This window comes from Aplysia californica, unplaced genomic scaffold (genome assembly GCF_000002075.1).
Source record: "Aplysia californica isolate F4 #8 unplaced genomic scaffold, AplCal3.0 scaffold00055, whole genome shotgun sequence".
NCBI classification, from domain to species: domain Eukaryota; kingdom Metazoa; phylum Mollusca; class Gastropoda; order Aplysiida; family Aplysiidae; genus Aplysia; species Aplysia californica.
This window is the reverse complement of record NW_004797325.1, coordinates 1,446,426-1,460,057: the sequence shown is the minus strand read 5'-3', so window position 1 is coordinate 1,460,057 and position 13,632 is coordinate 1,446,426. Positions and strand designations below refer to the sequence as shown.

The 13,632-nt window shown below is 37.9% G+C and overlaps 1 protein-coding gene across 1 annotated transcript in view; it reads right to left on the bottom strand.

Moving 5' to 3' along the window:
- The window catches only part of LOC101845304, a gene marked incomplete at its 5' end in the record, with an annotated part of 51,239 nt that extends 40,601 nt beyond the window's left edge, over positions 1-10,638 (bottom strand). The window contains 5 exon segments of the mRNA XM_005092939.3: positions 204-288; positions 1,904-2,002; positions 3,242-3,331; positions 8,435-8,606; positions 10,492-10,638. Of these exon segments, the coding sequence (XP_005092996.2) occupies positions 204-288; positions 1,904-2,002; positions 3,242-3,331; positions 8,435-8,606; positions 10,492-10,625 (580 nt within the window).
- Positions 10,639-13,632: the final 2,994 nt, after the last annotated feature.

Here is a 13,632-nt window from a genome sequence, read left to right as displayed (position 1 = left end):
AAATTTACATTTTTTTGCACCTTTGATCAATGTTTTTCAGTAAAACCCAGAAAGAAATTTTTTTTTTTACTGGACATGAAAGGTAGTGAGCTAAAAAAAAAAAAATTTTTAATTGCCCAAGGACCAGAAAAATGCTGGCTTCTTTGATTTCATTATTTTGATGAGCTCCTGATTCCATCGTGATGCCTCAGATATTTACTCACCCGGCAACATAGAAGGCAAGTCAGAACTCTCCTCCCCAAACTCCTCAGATATACTCTGGATACAAATCTTTGCCTGCTCCACATCCTGTGATGAATGAAGAAAAAAAAATTAAACCAGGGGGCTCAAACTCACAACCCCTCGTTTAATTGAAGCCTGCAGAATTATATTTTGCAGCTCATTATTAACATCAAAGTTTAGCATCGGTGCAGCCTGTAAGTTTTTCTCCCTTTTTGCCCGGGTGTTGCCCTGGATTTTTATATTTTAAAAAAGAATCATTAATGAACTACTTAATGGGGTACCATAGCTCAGGTTTCTCCTAGCTTCTGGAGATGTTTGTTGACAATGACAAGTGTAAATACGATTTTAAAATTGTACTTTTTTTTATACGCGAAACTTTTTTGTTTCTTTCTTGGAATGCTTGATGTGTCCCAGGCTCACCCAGACTCTACCTCCTGCAGCCCCCAGGCAATTTGAGTTTGAAACTACTGATTTAACTCTTCTCAGGCGTATCGGTGATATATCCGTGACTTCCAGAAAACACATTTGGTAATATAGCCAAAATATTGGCAATATGAACAGAGTTTGTTTCGTTATTTCCATTCTATTACTTTTATAACATCAGTAACATCAACATTCAAATACTTTTTTCTGTGATATATAACTACCACTACAATGTTTACTATGTCATCTGTAAAAGACATTTGATTTCCATACCGTCAAAATGATGTGCAGGGTCAAAAATTAATTACTGAAAAAAAATTACCTTCTGAATGAGTTAAACTCATTGGTGTCTGACTACATCTTTTGGGGGAAAAAAAGAAGAAAATAGACACATGCCATTTTAATAGATGGGCTTAAATCAAAAGAAACTCAGAAAGCTGAAATCTATTTTTATAATTCTATTTTTGAAAACCATAAGTAAATGTGAGGCAGCATGGTGGAATCAGGCTCTCATCAATTTTTGGGCATGTACAGTTATTGGTGTCATCTTAAAGCTTGTTCATTTGTCTTTATTTCAATGGAAAAAGTATCCATTTATCTTGAGTACAAGTCGAGATATTTGCGAATGAAAGAGGTGGGGACCACCTGTTTTCAGAGGTAAAATTAGTGAGAAAATGGCCGCCAAAGATTGGTTATTTCCTCAGCTTAAGAGTCCGTGGAAACTGAAAATTTACATTTTTTGTGGGTTTAATCAACATTTTTAAGAAAAATCTGTACAGAAATGAGTTCTAAATGGGCATGAAAGGTGTTGAGCCTAAAAACAAAAATTTGATAAAAATTCACAAACCTGCGGAAAAATGCAAGTTTCTTCACTTTGATTATTTTGACGAGAGCCTGATTCCACCACGCTGCCTCACAAATGCTATTTAACAAATAACGTTAACTTGAAAGTTCTATTATCTCCAGAGTGCTTCACCAAAGACAACTAAATAAAGCAAGACATGAAGTGGGAGAAAACGTTTCAGGGACAAAAAATGCTACTGACTATGCAAAGGCAAGACAAAGCCTTAAAGCCGATATCCACCTGAGAGAGAGATCTAGAGGCAGATCTCGGGCATATGAGACACAGCTGACTGGTAGTAAGGAAGATAGCCTGGAACAGAGACAGGAGGAGAGCTCTTTTTGGCAGTCTATATCCAAAACCAGGGTGAAAGAGGTGAATGATGATGATGATGAAGCAAAAGCAAACACTACCTACCCTTTGCAACCCTTTTATCACTGAGAACGTGTCAGAAATCTCTGGTAGCATGTAGTTGTCCGGGGCAAATGGAATGTTGTTTGCTTCCTGCTCATAATTCTGCAGAACAGTTGAGAAGAGGGATTATTTGCACCTTCACAGCCATACACAAACCAGTAAATAAGATCAATGGAATTTTTACCAAATAAAAGAAAAGAACAAATTTTATGTCACACATGGTAATCGATGAAAGTATCAAAGACTTTTTAGAGCTACCCTTTTCCTAGACATAGAAAATAGATTTTTTGAGTTTGATTAAACATTAGCACACAGGCACAATAATACTCATTTGGCTGGAAGAAAAGAGCGAGAGGTAGACAGAAAGAAAAGAGAGAAAGAAAAAAGTAGGACCTACCAGTGACAACCTCCAACCACCCTCAGAATAGGTTGCAAGGAACAAATTACACAAAAGCTGCAACTATTACTTCGCAACATAGGATAAAATCCCACACACACCTAGGTAAATAACATCAACAGTAAAACAAAAATTGGCAAAGTAAGGAATTGGGAATTTCTATATTTACAAGAGCAAACACAAATTGTGGAGCCAGCTTTTTTTGTAATTATATGAATTTTCAGTATCAGGTTAAGATGGGTTTCTTTTAATTCAATTACACCCTTACGACTCAGTCAAATATTTAAAAGACACAGAAAGAAATGAGTATTAAGAAACGAACACAAATGAGGAAAAAGAAACAGCATGAAAACATCATGATGGACAAACTATCATTATTATCATTTTTCAAAAACATCATTTTATATATTATTACTATCTTAATATTACTACATATTATCAAGCTGACAGGGTTTATACACCAGACTATACTGACAATTAATAACCCAAATGTCATGAAGCAAAAATAATAATAGACAATACACACCACACACTCACAAAACACATACACACTAACACACACACACACACACACACACACACACATGCGCACACACACAGATACACATAAGCACATCATACACACAGACACATCCACACTTATGGTTGCCAGAAATGTGTTAAAACAAATGACAAGTCACTACTTTAGGATTACAAAGTTCTATTTAATCAGCACCTAGTTTTGAGATATTTGACATTAAAAATTTTGAGTTTTCACTACATGTCAAGCTTTTTCGAATGCCGTTCTTTGAATATTTTGATAATGACTCTAAATAATCTTATGATTTTGACAGAGCAGATAGTACATTTGGTTTCTGAAGTCATGGTCTTAGTAACTCAAACGGCCAAAAATTTCAGTTCGAACTGTGTAACTCTGAGGTAGCAATGTATCAAAGTAAACATACTGCAGAATGCAAATAGAGCAGCTCTTTTTCCTTTTGAAGACAAGTAGACATCTCAGTGGCAAACAGCACTCCGTCATCTTGGAAGGTATTCTGAAAGGAAAGAAAGAAGAGCAAGTAACAATCCAGTTCACGTTAATTAGATCCTGAGCTTAAATTTGATTTTTTTTGTTGTTTTTTTGAAAGTTTCATAGCACTTGCAACACAATTAGGTCATATAAGTGCTGAGGATTATGGGTAACACAAAAAAGAAGGAGAGATAAGGATGATATAGAATAGATCTCTGAGAGGAAAGAAAAACATATAAAAACACATGAGCGCCTGCCAACCAACCAAAATTCAAATTTAATTACAATTACAAAAAACTACAGACCGCGGCTTGAGTGGCATCCAGCAGTGATGTGATGTGATCATTGTCAATATTGGTGTGATGTTGTGGGTGGTTGGCGGGTGCTCTGGTGTGGTTTGCTCCTTCTTTCCTATCAAACATCTATCGTCCTTATCTCCCCTTGTTCTTTTTTATGCTTGTAACTCTCTTGTAACACCTCTAATCTTCTGGCGCTCATATGACCTTATGCAGTTGCGAGCGCTGTAAAACGTCTACTAAAACTAAACTAAACTAAACTAAACTAAAACGTTGAAAATTATTGCATGTGTGAGGTGACATTGTAAACCAAAATATCCTTATAAGGATAATAAATAAAAGTGGATTTTATGTTTCCGTTTACATTTAAAATAAGATCCGATAATAACAAAAACATAAAGATATTACGAAGCAAACACTGTAATGAAAAAGAAAAAGACAAAAGCCAAAGAAATGGAAACACACACAATTTTTTTGGTCATTATTATATACAGTGGGCGTCGCATTCAACAAGGTCACATTCAATGAGAAGTCGGCTCCAATGAGGCAATCCTTAATCCCCGATTTTTTCCTATATATCTCTTTCTAACCACAGCACAGAAACAGCACTTCTTAAAGTCATGAATGACAGGCTTACTGATTGTGATTCAGGAAAAGTTGTTTTGCTGAGCCTTTTAGATCTATCAGCAGCTTTTGATACAATTGACCATCACATTTTATTGAAGCGATTGGAAGTGTCTTTTTGATTATCCGGGACTGCCCTTAGCTGGTTTTCTTCTTACCTGTCAAATCGTTACCAATCTGTTTTTATTAAAGGGCTTAAGTCATCAGATCATGCTCTTAAGTATGGGGTCCCCCAGGGCTCAGTCCTCGGTCCAGTTTTGTTCACCATTTATACTCAACCACTTGTCAAGGAAATAGTTAAATATGACTTAAAATACCATTTCTATGCTGATGATACCCAAATTTATGGTTCGACATTGTTTACCAACTTAGATGAACTTGTCCATCGTGCTGAAAATTGTATTGCCTTAGTGAAAAACTGGATGAACAAAAATAAATTGATATTAAATGATAATAAAACAGAAGTCATTCTGGCAGGCAGTGCAAAGTCTGTTAAAGAGGTTGACCATGATCACATTAAAATTGGTGATGCAAAAATATTATTTTCAAGAAAAGTTAAGAATCTTGGCATCTATTTTGATTCTAGTTTGTCAATGTCGGCTGAGGTAAATCATCTGATCAGCTGCATGTATTTAGAAATAAGAAAAATTAGTAAAATACGTCATCTGATCAATACCAAGTATACTGCTTTACTAGTAACTAGCTTAATTTTATCAAAACTCGATTATTGTAACTCCTTGTTGTCAGGAATATCACTGAAGAAAGTTAAAAGACTTCAAACTGTCCAAAACAATGCAGCACGTTTAGTTTCACGGAAAAGAAGGCGAGACTCTGCTAAACCTCTTTTACGAACTTTGCATTGGCTTCCTGTTGAGAAAAGGATTGTGTACAAGTTGGCCACCATATGTCACAAATGTTTGAATGATAATGCACCATCATATTTATCAAATCTGTTAAGACTGTACATTCCAACTCGCAGTTTAAGATCATCAGCTGACAAAAAGAAATTTATTTTACCATCTATGAAACTTAAAACAATGGGTGAAAGGGCATTTGAATACCAAGACCCCAAGATCTGGAATGCTTTACCAAGTACGTTGAGAGAAATCAAATCTTTTGATTCATTCAAATGTCAGCTGAAGTCGTTTCTGTGTTTAAATTAATAAGATGAATATTTGGAATAATTTTCTTTAGTCAGAACACAACGTTTCATGTTACTGTTGTATGTTGTACTGTATTGTAAAGCGCTCAGAGCCTGTGTACTTTATTCGGGGTTGAGCGCTATATAAATGTCATTTATTATTATTATTATTTGTAAATGTACATCAGCTCCAATGAGGTTGCAAACAGACCGAAGTCCCTTTCAACGAGGTCACGATAATCAAATAAAAGCAATTAGCGGCCCCAAAAGTGAAGAATTTTTCTCTTTTCTCTCCATCTCAAGCAAAGCACAAGGCCCATCCTCGACTCCTAATACATTTTATTGCTAGATCTAGTGTGCCTTCTAATATGGGCCCCAAAGCCAAGAGGATGGGCGAGGGTTAGCCTGCGGTAGGGATGGGAGGGGATGGGTGGGAACGCTATGCGGGCTGTGTGAAACTGGCTGAACTCTGGATGGGTAGGTTTAGATCGAGACCTTCATTTTTTTCAATTTTCTTCTCTTCCTCTGCTCAGAAAATCCAAGCTTCCGTCTTTACGTTCTGTAGATATCTAGGCCTTGATGTGAGAGAGTATGTTTCCACAAGAGAAGTGCTCCGTAAAAAAATATTTTAAAATACAGAAATGACCGTCAGAACACAGCTCATACACGCGCACACTGATGCTGTTCGAGAATTTCTTCATCAGGGGGAACAACTGTTTTAATTATTGGTATTGGTACATTGTGTAGTACAATAACTTGTCTCCTTTCTTTTCTTTAGTTTTAGTCACGCTCAACGAGAGGTCGGATCCAACGAGGACAACAAGCCGGTCCCGGCAACCTCGTTGAATGCGACACCCACTGTATAAAGATAGGGTGAAAAAATTAACAGACGGACATTTTTCCCACACTTCAACAACACAAACATGAAAGATTCAGGTTTTCTCATTTCAAAGAGTCTGGGGAACTGTTAGAATGTAGCCCCCCCCCCAAAATTGAAATTGTTGATTCCATCCAAGCCATAGAGATTATTTGGAAGATCAAGCTCTTTGACCCTACCTGTCAGGACGACCCACACCGAGGAGGATTATACAACAGACAATCAAACATACTCAATTTTTTAAAAACTTTACCATATGCAGACTATGTCTTTTGTGAGCTATGGCAAAGTGCATGACACCACAGGCAATGGTAAAATGTAGAGCAGGTAGAATTGAACTGATGATAAAGTTTTGTTTCTACTGGAAGGCTTTGTCTTGATTTTAAAACTATTTTACATTCATATGTTATCATGCTGGGCCATAAAATAAAAACTATACTGACGGTCATTAAAAACGCACCATTTTGGATTGAGCACATTTTGGACTAAAATCTATCCAGTGACATCAATTGAGGTTGACAAATATTCACGGGCAACAGAGGTTACCGATCGCACAAAATTTGAAGTTCCCAGTTCAAAACTGTCAATGCGCACGTGCAACATGCAAAAATCCGATATGTCGACCTCAAACCTAAACTTTGTTCAGGGAGACAAATTTTTTGGCTGTTAGGGAGAGATTATATTCGCCCATAACAAAAACTGACATTCTTTACTCTGTGCGACGGATTTTTTCTGCGTAAATAATGCTGCAACTTTCCATGCAAGAACGTGAAAAGGGGATTGGAATGCCCCGAGCCGGAATGGCAGCACGGCAAGTTGCCAGGCGCATAAACTGCAGCCACTCGACTGTTATCCGGTTGTCTCAACAAAATGCAGCTACTGAATCTACAGCAGATCGACGACGGAGCGGCCAACCACGAGTTACATCATCAGCGCAGGACCGTTACATTTGCCAACGTCACCTTCATGACCGTTTTCTGCCAGCACCGGAAACAGGTCGTCAAGTGGTTGGTCGGTGTGGATGGACCGTGCGACGCCGTTTGCGGGAAGCAGGACTTGCAGCCAGACGCTCGTACGTTGGTCCTGTCCTGACACAGAGGCACTGTCAACAACGTTTGCAATAGGCCAAGCAGCATTTACAGTTGACGAGAGTCGCATGCTGACCGGAGAAGAAGGGTCTGGAGACACCCCGGCGAGACAAATGAGGGGGTACAGATTCCACAGGTGTTCTTTCAGACTCTTGTCAATTCCATGAGAAGACGCTACCAATCTTGTATTTAGGCCAATGGAGGACATACACGATACTAAAGCAGGTGTTAAAAACTCAATTTACCGCTCTGATTTTTGAAAAATGACTTTTGTTACTCCATGCTTTTGTGCTCGCGGTGCCATTTGACCTTTTCATTTCATTTCAGCTGTGAAGGTTCACAAAATGACCATAGAATGCAATGGTATACAACCTGTTTTAAAAAATAAACACATCACCACAACTTGAATTGTTTTGTAAGTGGTGCGTTTTTAATGACCGTCAGTATATTTTGAAAAATTGACATTTATATAATGTTGGGCCAAAAAAAACCTATCAAGTTCAACAAGTCTCTATCATCCTTATACTTCACTATGGGGGTAGCATCTTCATTTATCTTTCGCTTGATTTTCAGATAGATGTGAGGGAGTTTACACTTTACATTTGTGTCACGACAAGATGGAACCAGACCCTCACTAAGTTTTGGGCATATGAGATTACTGACATCAGCTTAAAGCTTGTTCATTTGACTTGCTTTTGATGAAAAGCATACCCATCTATCTTAAAAAGAAGCCAAGTCATTTGTATCTAAATAAGGTAGGGGTCGCCTGATAGCACATGTAAAATTGGGAGTAATCGGCCGTCAAAGTTTGGTGACGCCCAAATCTTAAAATTCCCTTGAAACTGCAAATTTATAGTTTTTGTGCCTCTAATCAATGTTTTTCAGTAAAATCCACAAAGTAATGTGTTTTTTAATTTAAATGGATGTAAAAGGAGTTGAGGTCAAAAGAAAATGCTATAGAAATTGTCCAATGGATGGAAAAATGCAGATTTCTTTGAATTCAATATTTTAACGAGTGCCAGATTCCACCATAATGCCTCACATTTACAAAAAAAACAGGTACATTTAAGAAATGTCAAAATGAACAGGTATAAAAACTTACCTTCACTGAATACCTAGCAAATGTCATCATTACTCCACTGTCCGACTGGCTTGGGCTGTTCCTTTCATTCTCAATGAACTGTTCCATCAAAGCCAAAATTTTCACGTAGTACAACTGAGCATTGTTGATTTCTGTGGGATTGTTTTTCTGGCATTCCTGGCTGATGTGTGCCCTTGTAAAGAGAAAACATGAAACGGTGTGATGAAATGCAAAAAATGAACGTTTTTAGTATATTGGACTGTGGTTTTACCTTAACATCATGCTTTTATAATTCTGATATCCTGCACCATGCAGAATTTCCACATCTCCCAAATTAATGGAGTTCAGCATTACAACAGGGCTGTGTGTACCATGATGTGGCAAATGCTGTGTCTTCCATTGTATTGCGTAAAAATAACAGATGCATAAAATGTTTAAAATTTTCAGAGAAGAAAAACAGGTCTTCATGAACTGCACACAGAAAAGTGGGAAGACGTGGAGTGACATCAAGCGACTAGCCCAGGATAGGGAAAGGTGGAGAGTGTTTGTTCGTGGCCTTTATCCGCCCCAGGGTGAGAAAGGCAATGATGATGATGATGAACCGCACACTGAAAGGTCTGGTTCGCACTCTCTAAACTAAGTTTAACTGCAAAGCTCACAAAGGCACAATGAGCAAAAATTCATTTTTGTAGCTCTATAAGTATTTTATGCACCCTTTGGCACAAATTAGATAATCTAAAAGACAAGCTGCTTCTATTCTGCCGGTCAGGGCTAGCTCTAGCTGAGATGGATACAACATTCCAGCAGACAGAGAGATACCAAATAAAAAAATTTAAAACTCTCCTTGCAGGAATCAAACTCATGTCTTGTGCATGTAATGGCAAAAAGTGTAGTAACTGTTACACCACAGAGACAGGTGTATTGCGCAAGTCATCATGTACAGTTCTCTCATGATGTGCTAATGCTCATAAAATGAACCCTCCTCCGTAAAATTAAGCAGAGAGGGGTATATAAGGCGCAAATCTAACTGATATTGCAGCACTGTGCTGTCACTTGTATGCTTCACACCATTTTAATCCAGTTGATTCTATTGTATTGAGCATGACTACATTTACCTGCACTCAGTATGAATGCCTCAGCATACTGTGGTGTTTATATTTATAGGTCAACCCAGTGTTAGACTATTAGATTGCTTTTATCAATATATAGAAGGGAAACAATAAATCCTGGATTGTTGGTCCCTATATTAACATGATTAAGTTGAATTATGTCCCTGTAATTGTACTTATATTTTATCTACCTCATGGCATAGGGGATAAGATGTTTACCTCTCATTCAAAGGTCCCAGGTTTGAATCTGAGTAGCAACGGAAAAATGTTCTGCTCTATCATTGTCTCCTTTCACCTCCTTTACTGCTCTTAAGCAATGTTCTGTCATCTGCTTTCGTCTCCACTTTCTGCCCCCACCCCCTCACCTCCTTTGCCCCCTCCTCTGGGCTCCTGACTCTTTCTGCAGCCTTTCTACTGCTACTCCTTCGTTCCTTCTTACTGCTGTCTTTCAGCCACATGCCTGATCTCATGGTAGGAAAGATCTACACCTAGCGAAGGGCAAAAAATCTCGGAGGTCTCGTGCGCAAGCTTGGCACATTAAAGATCCCTTGGTGGTCTAAAATCGATAAGAGTATGCTTCGGCGGCCATCCGCGGAAATTCAAAATTTTCTACGAACTGAAAATGTTCAATGTGTCCCGCATGCTAATATGACCTTATGCAATTGCGAGTGCTGTAAAACACTTACATGTACCAAAAAAATAGAAGAAAAAAAAAAGAATATCATTTCTTTGACTTGTATGTTAATTATCTGATCACCACTCACTGACACATTCTAGACAAGAACCACCAGCAAGAGACTGTCTCAACTCAGGACATCCAGTGTCAAGTTGAAAAGAGTGCAGAACTGAAAAAATTTGTCACCAAATTCTTTTCACTCCTCTTTTCTCTTTTTTCTTACATTTCTCTTTTTCTGTTTTCTTCTTTCCTTCTTTACATTTTATCCGATTAAAAACCAGAAAAGAGGTTACCATTGAACATTGTCGATGAAGTCATGCAGTCTTGTCCGCAAGAAGAATGGAATTTTGTCATACAGCTCCTCTGTTCCTTCCACTTTCCCCTGAATCATCATGACCAGAAATCTTCTGACTCTGCTCCATTCCATGATGCTGGAATATCTTTTCATAGAAGAACAAAAATGTCATGTTTATTCATTAGAAATGTTGCCATTAATTATAATTAATTACTATTCCAAAAACCTCCTCTAATGAGAATAGGAGCTATTGAGCGAATTTCAAAGGGTAGAATTCTACAAAGTACAATAAGTATTATGTCAAATTCTTTCAGTACAGCACATCATTGATTGATATGAACTACATCACAAGTCATGTATGATCTTCACTTAATAGTGTTGATAAGGGTGTAAAACCCAGTGGCGGGGCGCCATTGGTGCAATTGGTGCAAGCGCTCCACCTAACCCAGGCCTTCAACCCCCCCACTTCTAATTGTCCTAAACCAGTCAGTGCTCTAGATCTACGTTAGGCCTACTACATCCTTGTGATCCGTCACCCGCTGGCTGCGCCAGTGGTGAGACAGACAGCAAGGATGGTTTATGCTCGTAGCACCGCTTGCGGTAGTGTCTGCTGCGAGCAAGAAAAATCTTTGCACCAAAGTTATTTTTGTCACTGTAGAGAAATCTAGGCATCGTTCTTCCCGCACAAGAAGAAGGGTGCATGAAACTGCTCTTCGCAGCACCAATTTGGTGCAAACTAAAAATTTGATCCAAGTTCCTGCAAGCCTATCTACTGCACCAGAAGAGTCTACGGTAACTCAATGAAGAATGGGTATCGAAACTGTTGTCTCCCTCTATTGTGCAGTAAGTCCTGGTGCTGCACGAAGTAATTAGAAATCTTTACATCTTCTCAGATTGTGAGCATAGTGAGTTGTTAGTATTGTTTCATTTCATTGCAGCTTTTATGTGGTTTCATCAAGAAACAGTTGTAGGTATAGATAGATTTAGATTGCGGGATATCCTTCAGATTCTAAATGACTTTCTCCAGAAATCTTTATATTAGCTACTAAGCCTACTGCCCATTTGTTCATTTTCCAATTTTGCACCACCTTGTCTGCAACCCACGCGAAGCCACTGGTAAAACCTATACCATTTCACCATATTCATATGATCTCCTACTGCATGAGTGGGTTACGTGTCATTGAGCTCAACTCAACTCAGACTCAAGTCGTGAAGTTTTTCCAGCGCAAAGCAATATTTACAGCACAGCCGTCTCACACTCATCACACTCTCTGCCCACCATGCATATTCAGTTGCTGGCTTTCCTCGCAATTCTGTCTCACATGCATGTGAGGCGTCATGGTGAAATCAAGCGCTCGTCAAAATAATGAAATCAAAGAAATTTGCATTTTTCTGGCTGTTGGGGAATTTTGGGGAATTTTCTTTCTTTGGCTTGAAACCGTTTATGCCCATTTAATAACATATTCATGTGTGTATTTCACTAAAAAAAATAATTTTTATGTTGATCAAAGGCACAAAAAAATGCAAATTTACAGTTTCAAGGAACCTCAAGCTTTGAAAGTCACCAAACTTTGGGGGCCATTTTCTCGCTAATTTTACCTATGAAACCAATGACCCTCACTCTTTCAATAGCATATATCTATTTCTATGTAAGATATAGAGATGTATAATTTTTTTTCCATTGAAAGCAAGACAAATGAACAAACTTTAAGATAATACCAATAATCCCAATTGCCCGAAAATTGACGAGCGCCTCATGATTCCACCTTGCCGTCACACATATATTCACCATGTCTCCTTGGCATTTGGTGTTTGCTTCCCAGAATTAATTTATAACAAATCAGAAAATGAAACACGAAATATGATCTTTACTCAGAATTGAAATTAACTCTTTCCGGGCGTAGTTTTTTTTGGTCTAGACATAATTAACTTGTGGCTCGATTTGGCTATGCAGGTGGTGTACAAAATAACTTCATAGAAGCATAACCATCACTCCAAACATAACATATGATATATCAAATTGAAGGAAATTGAATGAGGAATACATTCCAATATGAAACAAGGATTAATTTTGAACATAAGTATGCATTAGAAGGGTAAGAAATGGCAATGGAGATTAGAAAAATACATTTTGACGGAAAAAATTACATTCATCAAACATGTGAAAGCAAATCAGAATAGCTATCTTGTCATATACAGGTCAAGAGCATAATCCATAAATTTCTGAATGCGTAGTTTTTTTTTATTTGAAAGCAATATTCCAATTTTTGTATGAGTTATGAAATTTATACTGAGTACGGTTACATCGTTCTGTTGATGCAAGACAGCAAGAACTAATTCACTCGTTTTTCCCCAAACCTACGCTTTGACAAAATGAAACTTGATGCTTCCGTTTCCTAAATCCTTTCCGAGTTTTTCAATAGCAATATAAAGTAATAATAAATGACGGATCGTGATAAAACGAAACAATACTGAGGCACACTATCACAGTCGATATATCGGCGATACGTGTGCAAGAGGTGTGGACTCGCGCCGATATATCGGCGATACATCCGGAAAGAGTTAATATTATTACAGTCAATCTCAATTTTTAATGTGAGACCAAAATAGGGTAGAGCTATGCCCATTCGATTTCACTATTTGAAATTAACAATGTTTGCGCTATTCACAGTTATTCGAAACGTGGTGGAGCCATTCAAATGCTGTGTGATTTTTTTTCATATATAAAAGGGATTTCTTGAAACCTGATATAACAGAGATGGTAGGACCAGAGAAAAAGTCCTGTTATATCAGATCCCTGTTAAATCAGAAATGCAAGGACAGTAAGCATTTGGGGACTTTTTAAATCCAGCTATATTTATTATTCAGGAGTAGTGTAACGAAGCTTAGGACTAGATCGAAGTCTGCAACACACTGCAGCCCTCTCTCGTTTCATCCGCTGCATGTGCTTACAGTGGCGTGGCTTGCCTGGGCTTGTTCTATCACTGCATTCTCTCTCTCCCTCTCTCTCTCTCTGTCTCTTTTTACACATAGTTAACGAGCCTTTGTCCCTGCTATAATTAATTGGGCTCCAATGAGGCCCTGTTAATGCTGATAACTTTTAATAGAGACAAAGAGTAGGAAAAAACGGGGATTTAAA